Source organism: Columba livia, chromosome 3, assembly GCF_036013475.1.
Source record: "Columba livia isolate bColLiv1 breed racing homer chromosome 3, bColLiv1.pat.W.v2, whole genome shotgun sequence".
Classification (NCBI taxonomy): Eukaryota; Metazoa; Chordata; class Aves; order Columbiformes; family Columbidae; genus Columba; species Columba livia.
In genome coordinates, this window is record NC_088604.1 from 4,192,097 (window position 1) to 4,208,806 (window position 16,710).

Consider the following 16,710-nt stretch of genomic DNA (forward strand, 5'->3'; position numbering starts at 1 on the left):
TGCTGAGTCTGTGCAGCCTACAGGGCTGTAGCTCAGGAGGCATCTTAGTTGTGCTGTGAAATTTGCTGTGCTGTCCCTGGCTGTGGCGTGGGTCTCAGCTCCAGCGTAAGGTCTGGAGAAGCCCTTTCCTTCCCACAGGGCAAGAGCACAAGGCAGCACTTTTGCCCTGCAGGAGGTCTGGGAGGATGTCTGATGGGCAGGAGAAGGAAGGTGCTCAGCATAGGGAGCAGGAGGAACGGCTGGCAGGTGAAAAGTGTAGAGCCAGGCAGGAGTCGAACCTGCAACCTCCTGATACGTAGTCAGGTGCGTTATCCGTTACGCCACTGGCCCTCAGCTGCCCAATGGCCCTGACCGGCGGCCCACGTCCTCGTTCCGTAGAACATCTTCCGCAAACACCCCCATTTAGGCATCAAGGAACATCCAATGCAATATCAAATGGTGAGGAACACCAGCTGGATTGCCCACCACCGACCACAACCCCCTCAGACCCCTGGTCCAGCCACTTTGCTTTGCCTTGTGATTCAACTGAGGCAATCCATCTCTGTGTCCTGCCACATTGATAAATCTGGGAGAAGCCGACAGAGAGCAAATCAAATCCAAGATCAGTGATGTTCCCTGAACTCCTCTTGGCCACTGTGGAAGTCACCTCTTCAAAGAAACCTATCACATTGGCCAAGAGTGGTCTGCCTTTGTCAAATCCATGGTCACCGTTTCCAGCCATCATCACATGCTTCCTTCATTTGGGTAAGGCTTTCAGAGATATTTGTTCTGTAGTCTTCATGTGGGCTTTGAGGCAAGATTTCTGATCTCTGACCAGACTAGAGATCCCCAGATACTCCCTAATATTATTGAATAAACTTCTCACATTGTTCATCAGAAACCTCTCCCTATTACTGTGACCTTTCATTGGGTAATTACCCTTGATTCCCTCCAGAAGACCCCTGGTCTGACTCTACAACCTTATGTTACCCCCTTAGGCAAATATCATGCAGGGATACTTCCATGTCCCCTAGGAGTGACTGAGGACACTGTTATGGAGCTTCTTGCACTTTCCTGAGGAAACTTCACTTCCTCCAGCTTCTCAATGAGGCGAACTGCTGATGATTGCACTCTGTAATCTTAAAGGTCTTTTTCAACTAAAATGATTCTATGCAACTGTGGCAGACACCCACCACAACACCTCCATGTGTTGGCCTCCACTCTGCTCATGACCCATAACCTCTCAACAAAACACATACCGCCAGGCTCAAAGCAATGCTCTGGGCATCATGTTGCCCACCTGAGGTGCCCCATTAAAGTTGACCAAAGCCTTTCAGAACCCTGACCCTGGCCCAGAGCAGGCCCCCAGAAAAACAGAGGCAATACAGTGGGTGGGCAGTGGTAACCCAAGGCTGACCCTGGTGTGATTTGAACACACAACCTTCTGATCTGGAGTCAGACGCGCTGCCCTTGCGCCACAAGGTCAGGGTGAGAGGATAAAACTCCCCAGTATGGAACCTGGCCTGGGTGGTGGGGATGTCTTCTCCATGGGGAGCATCCCAGGGGTGTCCAGGGACCACAAGAGAATCCCAGAATCCCAGAATGTCAGGGGTTGGAAGGGACCTCGACAGCTCATCCAGCCCACTCCCCCCGCTGGATCAGGAACACCCAGATGAGGTTACACAGGAAGGTGTCCAGGTGGGTTTGAATGTCTGCAGAGAAGGAGACTCCACAACCTCCCTGGGCAGCCTGGGCCAGGCTCTGGCACCCTCACTGGGAAGAAGTTTCTTCTCAAATTTAAGTGGAAACTCCTGTGTTCCAGTTTGAACCCATTGTCCCTTGTCCTACCATTGGTTGTCACTGAGAAGAGCCTGGCTCCATCCTCCTGACGCTCACCCTTTATATATTTGTAAACATGAATGAGGTGACCCCTCCGTTTCCTCTTCTCCAAACTGAAGAGACCCAGGAAGTGCTATGGAAGGTAGAGAAGACAGATGACCTGGCTGCGGGGGAGAAAGGCCAGGGATGGACGGGGCAGAGGCACAGAGTGAACAGCATGTGTCCAGGATATGTGCAGGCAGCTGAACTCAAACCACACTCCATCCTCCTGTTAGGTGGAAGCTGACCCCAGCCAGGTTGTGCAAAAGTTGTGAGAGTCCATCCTGCCACAGGGCTTGAGATGGATTCTGTGCATCTGCCAGGTGAATGGGGCCTCTCTGTCCAAGGAGGTGGTGGGCTGCCATCCCTCCTGGCCATCCGGAGGCACCACGTTCAGGTCTCTTTTTCTCCTGGGAGGGACCCTGCAGGGTTGCTTTGGGAAATGGCATCTTCTGGCCTTCCTCCTCTGTAGTATCTCATTGTGAGCCCTCCTTGCAGGCTTAGAAAGGCAACTGAAAGAGATGCTCACACTCCCATATCAGATTAACTGAAAGTCCCTTCAATGAAGATGCCATGGCCATAAAGTCCAGGATGATATTTGGAGAAAGCGTCTCACAGCCTTGACCTCGTGGCGCAATGGTAGCGCGTCTGACTCCAGATCAGAAGGTTGTGTGTTCAAATCCCACCGGGGTCAGGATGTCTCACCTCCCTGGAGTAGCACTGTGAGGTGGACATTTCATGGGCAATGCTTTTTGCCCTCCCACTCCATACTCCACAGCCCTGATGAAGGGCAGTAAATGAGCCATGGCAGAGTGGTCCTTCCTTGCTGGACCAGTGTTGGGAAGTATCTGGATATCTTCAGCCTTCCCTCATGCTATGTCTGCAAAGCAGACAGGATTAGTGGACATCTCAGCCATGGCTCCACATATGGGTACCACTCCTCCTGATCCCCCTCCAGAAAAGCAAGGGCATCTGACTGCAAAAGAGGATTTCTACAAAAAGCCCAAGCTGCAGTCTGCTGATCCATAGCAGGGCACATTACCCATTGCAGCACTGGCCTTTGTGAGCTCATTACTCCGTGACAACATGTTGTCTTGTTGATATTTGTGTTTTCTTGCCCTCCGTCTTACCACCGGGTACTTTGAGAAAAGTCTAGGTCCATCTGCTCCATACAGTGCTGTTGGGTGGTTGAAGGTTGGGATAGGATCCTTTCGTGTATTCTTCCCTGCTCTGAATGAAATCAACTGTTTTCACCTCTCCTCATATCTCAAGTACCCAAGCCCCCCACTACCTCGGTGTCACTCACTGGACTTGCTTCACTACGTCAGTGTCTTTTTGTTGATTCTGTTGAAACACCTGGCTGTGAGGAAGTGAAAACGAGCTGTCGGGACTAGTCATAAGGATCTTTAACTCTGTACCTACTCTCTTTCTGGTCCCACACGTATTTCTTGGTGAGATGGACAGAGGGGATGGAGGGCTGAAAAAAAAAAAAAAAAAAAGAAAAGAAAAAAAAAGATACTCAGAGCTATGGGAATGACCTTATATGGGTTATATTTCATTAAAAATAGCTGAACTCTTCTAAGGGCTCTTTAAATGTGAACTTTAAAAGAGATAAACAGGAAGCATAATGCAAAGAGACAATGGAATGATGAGAAAGGCAAGAAATGAGTAGAGGGGAAAAAAGAACGCAGTTTCTCCAGCTGTAGCCACATCAGGGGTGCGTCCTCCCACAAACAGGTCCAGGCTGCTACTCCTGGGCCAGGATGGGACATCTACCACCACTCTGGGCAACTCATTGTAAAAGATTTCTTCCTCATGTCTGGCCTGAATCTGTGCTCTTTTAATTTAAAACCATCACACCTTGTCCTGTCACAACAGGCCCTGCTAAAATGTCCATCCCCATCTTTCTTATCGACCCCTTTTAAGTACAGAAAGGCCGCACTAAGGTCTCCCCGGAGCTTCTCTTCTCCAGCTGAACAGCCCAACTCTCTCAGCCTGTCCTCACAGGAGAGCTGTTCCAGCCTCGGATCATTTCTGGGGCTCCTCTGGCCCCTCTCCAGCAGCTCCATGTGTGTCCCGTGCTGAGGACCCCAGAGCTGGACACAGAACTTCAGGTGGGTTCTGGTTTGACTTGGCAGCCCAGAGGACTCTGCCTCATAGGTCCTGCCTAAAGACCAGTGATCCATGGGGTGACATATTTTTGCATTGATAAGGAGTTAGGCTCTTTGCCAAAGCTTTAGACGTGCTCTTTGTACCAACACCCACAATACCATACACAGTGCGCCTGTGAAGGGCTGGAGAGGAAGGTGAAGGGTGGGTGAAGCTGTGTTTTACAGCCCCAGCAAAGACGTGGGCGTGAAAACTGTACAGAGGACTATTGAGAAACGCAGCCCGTAACGCCGCTAGCAAGTCTTGGCCTTTCCAAAGGTCATTTGCCTGGCAGTGTCTGGCTCATTACCCAGGAGGAATTCCACCCTAGGCATGGTTTCCCAGCAAAGTCATGCACAAGGGAGCAGGAGCTATTAGCCGTGGGTGGCTGTGTGGAGGCATTTATGCAGAAGGCTGGAAGTGACCCTCTTAGCTGTGGTGGGTTTAGGTCTCTGTAAACAGCCTTGAGCATTTTGTCAGCTTCAGCAGATGAAAATCAGACTGGCTTATGCCCTATAGGGTTGTCTGTGAACAAGGGAATTCAAAAATGAACAACTCAATGGCTTCATTTTACTTTTGAGGGATTCTTTCAGGCTGGCCTCTGCAGATGCTGCAGTATCAGTCCAAGCATGGGAGCCAAAGTGGTGGGGAAACACCATCCGTGGATGGGTGGATGGAATAAAGAGAGAGGCAGAGAGCAGATTTACATGGTGCTCCCAGAGGCTTATCTACCCTTATCCTCACAGAGATACACAGGAGACAGAGACAGCAGATATCAAGGAGGCACTTAGGGTCTTGTCTCTGACCTCTAATAGATGGCATAGCCATATATATAGGTGTTTTCCACCCACTGAGGGCACAGTTGAAGCAAGAAAATTAACTGAAAATTGTCTTAAACTCGGAATTTGAAAGCAAACTTATTGTTGGTGAAGGCACAAGAAAAGAGCTGTGGTCCCCAGCCCAGTGCTGCCCCTTCTCTTCCCATCCCCAGCAGATGTAGCCCAGCAGGTGGTAGAAAGTAAATACCACATACACCCCCAGCCCCTGTGTGCATCACAAAATACACTGATTAGTTCATTGAAAATTGATTATGTACTTGATTACATTATGGTTTACATAAAATAAAGGAGGGAGATTCAGGCCAGACCTGAGGAAGAAATTGTTTGCACTGAGGGTGGTGAGAGCCTGGCCCAGGTTGGCCAGAGAGGTGGCAGATGAACCATCCCTGGAGACATCCCAGGCCAGGCTGGACGGGACTCTGAGCAACCCGAGCTGGTGAAGATGTCCCTGCTCATGGCAGGGGTGGCACTGGATGAGCTTTGAAGGTCCCTTCAACCCAAACCATTCTGTTTTTCTATGATCCTACAACTGTTTTTTGCCTATGATATTGACCTCAGAAGATGTGAGCTGCTTTCCAGAGGGCTAGAAATGAAGTAACTAAGTAAATTGAAGTTACTAGGTTATTTATTATAAAGGAGTTCTCCAGGTGTCTTGTTTTCTTTGTTCTTTAAAGGATTATATTTGAAGTAATCTTTATAGGTCCATGGACATATTTTATTTGTTAGATTAGTGACGCATTTTCTTTTAGCTTTAACCCTCACTGTGTGCCATCTGTCTAAGTAGATATCTGCAATGGTTGACTTCCAATGTGGGATTTAGATGTCTCTCACAAACACCTCATCACGGTGGCAGGCACAGGGAGGAAGCCCCGTGGCACTCCAAACCTTAATCAGGACACCAATCTTTGTAGGAGTAAATTGTCTTAATCCCAAAAATGTTTATAGCACATGAAATATTGCTAGCAGGAAGACAAAGAGGTGTTCCAGACAGCTGAGCTATGGGGAGAGGGAAGGCAGGCGATTTCTGGAACACCTTATTAAAGACTTATTTGAAGTTGGTACAAAACCAGACAAATATGAATATCTGTAATATGATTAGTTGCAAATACAGACTGGAAAGCTGTGTTTCTCTACTAGTAACAGTGCCTTTCTCTAGATCCTGAGATCTTGTGGCATGATGTGACCATGCCCATATGGTGCAACTGTCTCAGCCTCCAAAACAAGGTGACCATCTCAGGCTGCCTACTGGAACAGTTCCTAGCCAGGGTGAATAACTGAAACAGCGCAGGAATTTTTGGCAGTGCTAGCAGAGGCTAAAACTGCCAGGGCTGTTCTAATAATTAAATATTTATGGATGATCAAGTTTCACTGATCATGTCCTGGCACTTTTTAATCTATTTGTACAGACACAGAGAGGTCAGCTGAATCACTGTTCAGACTCTGCTAACTGTATTAGGTACAACTCAACACGTTATAAGGAGATTTTCGATGTAGCAGACACAACAGGCTTCTTTATTACACATGAAAACAAGCATTCATATGCAGGTGATGGTCAATGTCACGCTGACCTGTAATATATATATATGACTCCAATTCTTGTGGCTGCAGTATTAGCAGCTTCATACCCAACAAGAGACAAAGGAGCTCCAGTGATTTCAGTTTTGATGATGACAGTACTAGAATCAACAGAAATCCACCCAACATGCCACAGGAATAGATATTTTGGTGTTGCACAGACAGAAGGATGTAGATGCTGCTCATCATCTAATGAAAACACTTCGGGTTTCTTAGATCATAGCCAACTGCACAGTAAGTAATTCCTAAAAATGAATGCTTCTGTGCTATTTCCTATACCATCCACGCAGAAGCCCCAGAACCTTCCAGGAATAGCATCACTGCAGCAACATTAGCGCCATGTGACGGATCAGGAAAGCCATTGTGTAAGCCCGGAGAAATACTGGTCTTCTCTCCATTACACCCAGGAGATCCTCCGTCCCAGCCTTCCTCTCAAACACTGATTATTATTCTTTCTCACTGCCCATCTTTACAGAGGAATCTTCCTTTTGTACAGGTTTTAGGGGCACAGAGGATATTACATTACGATGATTTTCAGCGTTGTCCTGTGCAGACCTAGTCCATGTTGACTCACTGTACGGATTGCAACATGAGGCCACATGCAACTGTGATCAAAGCAACCAAGGGTAGGTAATAATTGACTTGGTTCCCAGACCTCAGCATTGCAGCATCCCTGAACCTGACATGCACGGAGGCTCTGTAGCCTCCTCTCCTACCCACCTCAGTTTTATGCCTTTCCAGTGGTGCTAGCAAGTCTCTTGGACATCAGGATCCTTTAACTGCTCTTTGCTGTACTTTTCTTCTTTTAAAAGGTGCAAGGAGTTTAATAGAGGAGCTATCACAAGCACAGTGAGGACTGATGGAAGAAGAGGGGTTAAATGTGCCTGATAGTCTTTGCTTTGAGCCTTATGCACCCATTTAGCCCACGTGAAATGGCATAGAACACTCTACTGACAACTCATGTGTCAGAATATTTTGCACAAGAGCAAAGTGTATCTGTTAGAGGATTTCCACTATGGCAGCTCCATGGATGAAGCAACAATAGCCCTGGTGTTCCCACTACAATTGCCCTGTATGTACATGGCACCAAAGATAAGTCATTCCATCAGTTTCCCAGGGATGGAGGTGAGGCTGACTGGTCTATAGTTACCCAGGTACTCCTTCCTGCCCTTTTTGAAGACTGGAGTGACAATGACCACTCAAAAAACACACTTCTGTTTGCAAAACATCATGACACTGTTGTCCCATCTATATGAAAAGCAGATGGGGAGAAAATCACATTTCCATGGATCTTCTTCCATAAAAAAACAAAGGGTTTTGTTTCCTGGTTTCTTCATGTTCATTTTCCAGGTCTCTCTGTCAGGGCATCCCACTGACACCTTGCTGAAAGAGAAAACAGAAGAGAGATGAATCAAGTCTCTGTTAGAAATGGGGAAAGCGGGAGAGTTGCTGGCAGAAAAAAAAAAAAAAAATCTTTATCTAAGCAAGGACACAAAAAAAAAGGACATTCTGGAGTGCTTGGTATTTTTTTCTGGTATTTAGATTTTATGAGTGGAAGAGGGAAATCAGTGTTTATCTTGCTGTTATTCGCTGCATGAACACTTAGGTAACTCACCTTGTTAGTACTTTCTCAGCTGCTTAAGCCTGCCTGTTATTTTGCAGATTAAACATAAACAACAGTAACATTTTAATCCTACAAATAATTCTCAGAACAAAAATACCATTAACTCTCAGTTAAATATAATAAATGAGGTAATAAGGAAGGAAACCGCTCAACCAGAATACCAGAGCTAGGAACTGAAGAAACATTTGGGCTTTGACAGAGATTAACCTGTTTATTATGTGCAAAGGGAGGATTCTCAAGGGTACACAGCTGTTGCAGTCATTTGACATCTACAAGCCCAGGATTTTGTGAAGAAAATCCTTCAGCACAATGATCTCCTAACCAATGCTTCTCAGAAAATTTACAGCTCTGAAGTGAAGAAAAAGAAGATATTGCACTTCGAGGCATTATGTCTGACTAGATTCTTATGGAATCAGCTCATTCTCCCAACCTTTTGGGGCAATAAGTGGGGAAACAAAAGAAGATGTCAAAAGCTGGAAAAAAAGCAAAGCACTCAAGGTTGGATGTAAGTGAGAATTAAAGGAGGGACAGAATCACAGAATCCCAGAATGTCAGGGGTTGGAAGGGACCTGGAAAGCTCATCCAGTGCAATCCCCCATGGAGCAGGAACACCCAGATGAGGTTACACAGGAAGGTGTCCAGGCGGGTTGGAATGTCTGCAGAGAAGGAGACTCCCTGAGCAGCCTGGTCCAAGCTCTGGCACCCTCACCAGGAAGAAGTTTCTTCTCATATTTAAGTGGAACCTTTTGTGTTCCAGTTTGTACCCATTAGCCCTTGTCCTACCATTGGTTGTCACCCAGAAAAGCCTGACTGCATCCTCCTGACACTCCCCCTTTCCATATTGATCACCATGAATGAGGTCACCCCTCAGTCTCCTCTTCTCCAGCTCCAGAGCCCCAGCTCCCTCAGCCTTTCCTCACACAGGAGATGCTCCACTCCCTTCATCATCTTGGTGGCTGCGTTGGACTCTCTCCAGCAGTTCCCTGTCCTGCTGGAACTGAGGGGCCACAACTGGACACAATATTCCAGGTGTGGTCTCCCCAGGGCAGAGTAGAGGGGCAGGAGAACCTCTCTGACCTACTGACCACCCCCTTTCAATCCACCCCAGGTACCATTGGCCTTCCTGGCCACAAGGGCCCAGTGCTGGCTCATGGTCATCCTGCTGTTCACCAGGATCCGCAGGTCCCTTTCCCCTACACTGCTCTCTAATAGGTCATTCCCCAACTTACACTGGAACCTGGGGTTGTTCCTGTCCAGATACAAGACTCTACACTTTCCCTTCTTATATTTAATTAAATATTTCCTTGCCCAACTCTCCAGCCTGTCCAGGTCTCTGGATGGCAGCACAGCTTCCAGTGTCAGCCACTCCTCCCAGCTTGGTGTCTAACTTTGTGTCAGCCCTGTGCAGAGGATGAGGATGTCCTGAAACCTGTTTAAAAAGTGACAAAGCAAAGTTACCTCATCTGAAATGTTTCCCAATGCTTTTCTCTGCCTTTGACATCATCTGCCCGGTGACAGAAATGGGGAGAAAAAGACAAAATGTTATGTGACTTGTCAGCAAGTGACAGATCCAGGGTCAACACTGGGACTAGACTCCAACCTTGGCTGACTCCCATGCCCCCTCCTTCACCCATCCCCATGTCTGTGTTGGGAACCGGTCTGCAAAATCCATGCGAACAAGTGCAGCTCGTTGGGGCTTGGCTGATGGTCATGTTATGTAACCGGCGTGGCCAGTGGAAATTCACCCTTGGGGGTTGCAACATGTTCGCCACACATTTTATTGCAATCCGTGATCAGGGGGATCGCCATTCTGGTTTCTGGAAGGTTGGTCACAGTTACTGATTGACAAACCACTCAGCCGTCAACTTTACATGATCACACAGACCTTATAAATACCAAGTGCCTTTCCTAACCTCTTCCACAAGCAAATTTCATCCTCCATCGGTCTTTCGGGTGCTTTACAGGAGAAGACAGTCCACAAACAACTGGTAGCCATGAGGATCCTCTACCTGCTCTTCGCTGTTTTCCTCCTCTTCCAGGCTGCTCCAGGTGAGAAGAAAATAAATTCTACAAAGAATGAAAGGGCCTTATAAGCAGAAGTATGAGCATAGGAGGAAGAAAGCACTCACCACCCAGCAGACAAAATATGATGGTGTTGGGATGGTGCTCCGTAGTTGGTGGGACCAAGAACATCTGTGCTTATGGGGGATGTCTTCCTAAAACGCAACACATGATTTATTGCATATTTATCCATTATAAGTTTAGGCTGAAAATGAATATTTTGACCTTTTCCCCTTCCCACAGGTTCTGCAGATCCTATTTTTCCTGACACCGCAGAGTGCAGGAGCCAGGGGAATTTCTGCCGTGCTGCAGCATGCCCACCCACCTTCACTGTATCGGGGTCGTGCCACGGGGGGTTGCTGGTCTGCTGTTCAAAGTAAGTGCTGCAGGACCAAAGGGCATCAGAAGTCATTTTTGTTCTGCTGTTTTATCTACTGTTTGTAGATACAATTCAACATACTATTTGAATAATACACACAACTCCGTGGAATGTGTAGGACAGCCATTTGTGAGCAAGTCCAGATGGGGGATGAACAGGTATACATCGTAGATGAATGTTTAAGCAGACAATTCATTCTGATGGAAGTTATGCATGAGATACGAAGTTCAGGAGGGCCAAAATTTCCCAGAATTCCTTATTTTTCCCTTTATTTTAAATTCTGATACAGATTTTTTTTTCCCCCCAAGAAATTGCAAGGAAAATATGTCACACTACTTTCACCCATGAATGGAAACAATGTCACCTCCCTCTCTCTGTTCTTTTAATTTCTAAAATTACCTAGAAAATTAAATTTTAAAGGAGAAATAATGTTCACAGAACCCTGTTTCTCGTTCTCCTCTCATGTCTTGTTCCTCCCACCCACCACTGTGCAGCTTCTATAAAGGTGAAGAGGAGTTAATTTGTTAGTGACTGGAGACAACTGGGTGTGCATTTCACTTTTGACTTCGGAGGCCACTTTCTAATGATGTTTGGAGTTTCCCTGGTAGAAAGATTTTTTATTTCCTTAAGGTTTTGAATGTGATTTTGGGGAATGTATTTGGCTTAGAATTAAACATATTTCTCAAGGATTTAATTCTTAATAATTTTGTTCCACTTGTAGCCACATGACAAGCATTGCCAGCTGCAGTGACTATCACATACACCGAATTGAGTGGCAAATTAGAAGAGGTTCCTCTGTCTTTTGGTGAAAATGACAGGTGTGATGACATAATAGGAGATGTTCAGGCAGATCCTCAGACACTGATGTGACTGGACAGAGCCTGGTTCAAAATAAAGGAAAGACTCAGACACGTAATACCTGAATTTTCCAGAATTCCTTATGCTGTTATTTATAAAATTTCCAGGGTTTAAATATTCCCAGAAACTGAAGTAAATGCAATGAGATTGTTCTAGGGAAGAGGTTTTATAGCATTTGTCCAGCACATGGGGATCCTGAGCCAGTCAATGGTTTCAGGAAACACAAATCAAACCAATAACAAGACATGTTTGTTGCCAGCAGATGAAGATGCTAAGGAAGCGTCCACTTAGGAACTCAGGAAAGTAAATGGTACAGAACCAGCCTGGTATTACATGGTTTCATAAGAGAATGACTCTATCCCTCTTTCTGTGAACAAACTTTCTCTTTAAGAAGCAATTTCTATTGATGGCAAATAGATGGGTAGGAGCAGGTGGCAGATCTCCAACATCAGACTTCTGTAAGAACATCTGTTGGGCATCATCTGAAGAACTGGGGCTGGCAAAGGAACAAGGCCCCTTGTTTTGGTTCCAGGTGTTAATTTTTCTGCAGAAACACTCTTTCTTAAAAGAACGTACGCACAGGTGACACACATGGATGTTAATACTCAGGATTAAAACTCTTCCTGTTGGGCTGTTAGATTTATACCTCACTTGATCAATACAGCAGTAGAAGTTGAAACCAACAATGCATTCTAAAGTAAAATATATTTTTTTTTTCCAACTGAGGGTTCAACCTACTGAAAAGAAATCTTTGAAAGTAGACACAAAGTGTTCCATACAGTAAGCTACACAGAGATGCTCAGTGACATCTGAGGTGCCTTGGAGTATTTAAATCATATACACAATCTGGCTGAGATAGCTCATGATCCATGGGAAAACATCGCTTTTTGGAAAAGGTGTCTGGGGTCCAAGCACATACCCCAGAGCTCTTCAAATGGCCATGGACTTGTGTGATTAAGTAACTAGATCAAATCTCTGATCTTTATTTTTGGGTGATCTGAATCAGAATTTTATTACTAGTGGAAATGCAACTACTTTGACAGTGACCATAGGTCCCATGGACAGGATATCTGCAGGCCTAGATACCCAGCACATATGTCGGCATCTAAATATAGGTTTTTAAACCTGCAGTCTGAACTCAACCTGTTCATTTATTCTGAAAGTTATTTAATGGGTATTGAGGCTTTTAGAGACTGAGCTTAGATTACACTTCAGCAAAATAACAAGATCCTTTGTATCCTTACAGGATTTTGGTAAAGTAAGAAGAGAAGGCTTTCCTGGGTCAGTGCTCTTGCACAAGCAACATTTCCTTTGCCTTGGAGAGGTGATTTTGATGGAGTCCTCCTTTATCTAAACCCTCCTGTAACTGAGCATTGAAAGAAGCTTCCAGAGGTCACTCCTGTTGGCACACCGCTTCTGGAGATCCAGTTTTTCCTTCACTGAAGTCACTCCCTTTTCTGCTTTTAATACACAAGCCGCTTTGGCACCTTGGCCACCTCTTCCAGCCTACCTCACAGAGATGTTCAATCAGTTCAGATTCATGCCGCTCTTGGAGGGTGTGAAGCAATATATATATTATTATTTTACTCACACACAAAAATAAATATCTTCCTAAACCAAGAACTGTTGTCTCTTTGTCTCTTACTGTCACTAACAGGAATTTTCTCTGGGGTTTTAACTCTCGTTAGGTCATGTAGTCTTTGCAAACAGATAAGTCCATGCAGACTCACATATTCCCAAGCGATTTGGAAAAGAGGATGGGTAGAACAGCAATGAGGTTTAATGATGATATTAAAATAATCAAGATGTCCAAACTGAAAAATTAGTGTGAAGAACTGTACAAGCAACTCTTGGTATTAAGTGGATGACAAAATGGCAGTCAAGAAACACCTCCAGTATTGCAAACCTTACATATGTATACATATATTCCTGACTTCATAAACACAGTGACGGGGGCTGAACTATCTCCGTCCAGAAACAAGATCTGGGGCGATATATAGGCTGTTTTTGAAAACATCAAACCTGTGTTCAGCAGCAGTCATAAAAGGAAATTAAATGGTGTGTTTTATTCAGTAGTACAGATATAGCCATGAGCTCGATAGTGCTAAAAATGCAAAATCAAGATGTTTGTCATTGTTTCATCCAACAGTTACAGATGCACAATCAACTTCTTTTCTCCCATCACAGCTAGTCATGGAGGCCACAATACCGTTTTTTGGAGTTGATTTCCTACATCCATGTTGAAAAGAAGTTAAGGCAACACACAGCTGATTTCATCATCATTAGAAAAATGCTTGGAACTTTACCATTGCATTGTAGCCTACTTTTAAGAAATTTAATTCATCCCCATGTTTCTGAATTTGGAGCTCTTTCAAGCCAAAGAAAGAGATGCTCATTCCCCACAACTGTAGCCTCTTTATTTTTTGTATCTGAAGAGTCTAAAAAGAACCCAAACCAAACCCAGAAAGGTAATGAGAAATCAAAAAAGTCAAATTACCGCAGAGGTTGTGCAGCATTTTATTTACTTCTTCTTGTTTTAACTTCCTTGTTGAAAGCTTGACAATGCTTCTGTCCAGTTAGTCTGAAGAGGACAATATGTTCAAATTTTCACTGTTATTTTGGAAATATCCTGCACCAGGTTTCTATAAACTGTATTTGTGCAAGGAAAAAACAAATCTCTTGACTTCTGCAGCTTTGGATCTGTCAAATGAAGTTAGATGACTTGTTTCTGAACCAATACCTACAACAATACCATATTCTGTGTTAAATGGCACCAAAGGGCCACATGTTCCACCTACTTCTGAGGGTTCTTCAACAGAGAAGATCTGAGGATATAGCAGGAATCCATTCTTGAAGCTGCCTTGAGTAATCTGCCTGGCTTGAGTAACCTTACATTTGTATCAGCATCTAAAAAGTCCAGAAACAGTTTTCTGCTGAAATGTAAAACCACTCACCAGGTCTCTTGCCCTACAAATAGGACAGTTGCATTCTAGATATGTATCAAAAACTGTTCCTGGTCTATGCTAATCCCTGAACCATGCCCAAGATTTGTCCACAAGATGTCTGGCTGACCCAAACAAATTTCCTGATAACATTTAAACAACATGCTAACCATTTAGCAAGCACATCTCACTGCCCATAGCCTGGACCTGTTCACTTACTACTACAAATATAGATGGTCTGTTCTCCATCCCTTGAGTTTCTCCTGAAAATAATTTCTGGATGAATTTAGGACGGACTGAGCCTCATATTTCCTTCCTGTCCCAACAAAACACATCTCTAGTGCTTAAGTCATAAAGGGGTTAGTCCAAACAGGCTGGTCTCCACTTCTGTCTCTAGATGTTTCATCTCATATCCATCAGGGTCTTTGTTTCACCTCAGCAACCATTCTCATTGCCATACATGGGTAATGTCAGGCTCACTTTCCTCTTTCTGCCCAATTTCCATGGAACCCATGGAGTCTCTTTCTCACTCCTGCACTTCCCAAGTCCCCTGAGTGGAGCCTGGGGTTGGTCTCATGCAGGATGGGTCACACAGTTCTCCTGTGTCACTCACCCTACAGAGACCTGCTTCTCCTGCACCAGTTTGCTGGCTTTTCTCTCTCATGCACTGAACACTGAGAGTTCTTCCCAATAAGTTCCTCATTTTGTGGTTACTGAGAACTTCCCTCCTAGGACATAATTGTGTTTTTTTCCCTCGGAGAACTGACAGAAAGGTGAGTGATCCCAAACTGTTTGATAGTGTGGCTCAACATATGGCAGAAAAGAGATCTCTTGATTGATGTACGTCTTCCAAAGCTAATGCAGGACCACAGAAGACCTCCTAATTGAGCACCTGAAGAACAGAATTGTTTTCAAAATGGTGACTGGGATGAAGACCTTCCAAACATTTACTGATGAGTGGATTCTTCCTCTCACAGCTCTCTTCCACAGCAGGGAGTCAGATTGGAGATGTTCTCATGACCTTTCAGTCACTAATTCTGAAGTTCCCCCACTGAAACCCAGTTTCATGCATGAGCAGCCTCTATCAAGTGCTTCATCAAGGGGAACGAACATCATGTACCTTCCACCCACTGTCTGTAAACATCTGTGCCTCTCACCATCATTTTTTTAATTGTACTTAACTTTGGGACAGAGGAGCTCAACACCACTGATGTTTCCACCTTTTTGTTTACTACTGGACCATAGGAAATTTTCACTGAATTAATCCTCCCCATCTGCTCTGGCAAATTATTTGCCCATCAGTTGCAATTGAAATCAGTGACTCTCCTTCAAATCCAGTGACCTTTGCACTTGATGCCCTGCAACTCAGATAACAGACCACGAATGGTAATTTCCCAAATTGAACAGGCAAACAGCAAACCAACAACCTCCTGAACGAACAGGAGTTCAGGAACGAGACAAAGTGATGAATTTACTCTTTCTGTGTGACAAATTACCATTTCTTCACAAGGACAGATCCCATACGAAATCCCACACTCACTCCTTTGCTACCAGGTCAAATATTAACTGCAACAGACATGTCAAGACCTTCCCATCAGTAACAGCCCTACTGCTTTCTCTGCATGCTGATGACTCTTTACCAGCATCTTCTCCTAGTGCTCAAGGAGACAGAATAATTATGGAATCATAGACTCATAGAACCATAGAATGTCCTGAGTTGGAAGGACCCACAAGGATCATGGAGTCCAACTCCTGTCCCTGCATAGGACAACCCCCACAGGTCACACCGTGTGTCTGAGGACGTTGTCCAGTCTCTTCCGGAACACTGTCAGGCTTGGGGCTGTGACACCTCCCTGGGGAGCCTGTTCCAGTGTCCAGTGCTCTCTGGGTGAAGAACCTTTTCCTCATGTCCAACTGACCCTCCCTGGCACATCTTCCTGACATTCCCTTGGGTTCTGTCACTGGTCACCAAAGAGAAGAGCTCAGCCCTGCCCCTCCTGCTCCCCTTGTGATGAAGCTGCAGCCACCACGAGCTCTCCCCTCAGTCTCCTCTTCTCCAGACTGAACAAACCAAGTGACTTCAGCCGCTCCTCACACGGCTTCCCCTCCAAACCCTTCACCAACTTCATAGTCTCTTCTGGACACTCTCCAGTAGCTTTATATATTTTTTTTATACCATGGGGCCCAAAACTACGCATAGTGCTCCAGGTGAGGCCACACCAGTGCAGAATGGGGCACCTTGCTCAGGCTCCCGTTCCCCAGTATCAAGCAGTCTTCAAGGGGGCTGTCATGGCCCTGGGTGTATTTACCTTTCCTTGGAGGGAACCTGGACCCAGGACAAGCACTGATGCTGCTGCTCTCCAGCCGGAGCTAGAGGAAGGAGGTGATGAGGATGGAGATGTTCCCCCTTTCTTTCCATCTCCCTGA

The 16,710-nt window shown here is 45.4% G+C and overlaps 1 protein-coding gene and 2 non-coding genes across 3 annotated transcripts; 2 read left to right on the top strand and 1 right to left on the bottom strand.

Annotated features, from left to right (window-relative positions):
• Positions 1–1,392: 1,392 nt before the first annotated feature.
• Positions 1,393–1,464, bottom strand: TRNAW-CCA (transfer RNA tryptophan (anticodon CCA)). The gene has a single exon. It is a non-coding gene; the product is annotated as a tRNA-Trp (tRNA).
• A 1,015-nt stretch (positions 1,465–2,479) lies between these two features.
• On the top strand, positions 2,480–2,551 carry TRNAW-CCA (transfer RNA tryptophan (anticodon CCA)). Its single transcript has one exon. It is a non-coding gene; the product is annotated as a tRNA-Trp (tRNA).
• A 7,385-nt stretch (positions 2,552–9,936) lies between these two features.
• On the top strand, positions 9,937–10,484 carry LOC110355452 (gallinacin-10). The gene is made up of 2 exons (XM_021281044.2): positions 9,937–10,092; positions 10,348–10,484. Exons 1-2 carry the CDS (start codon positions 10,038–10,040, stop codon positions 10,482–10,484), a joined length of 192 nt encoding a protein of 63 aa, XP_021136719.1. The 5' UTR covers positions 9,937–10,037.
• The last annotated feature ends 6,226 nt before the right edge of the window (positions 10,485–16,710 follow it).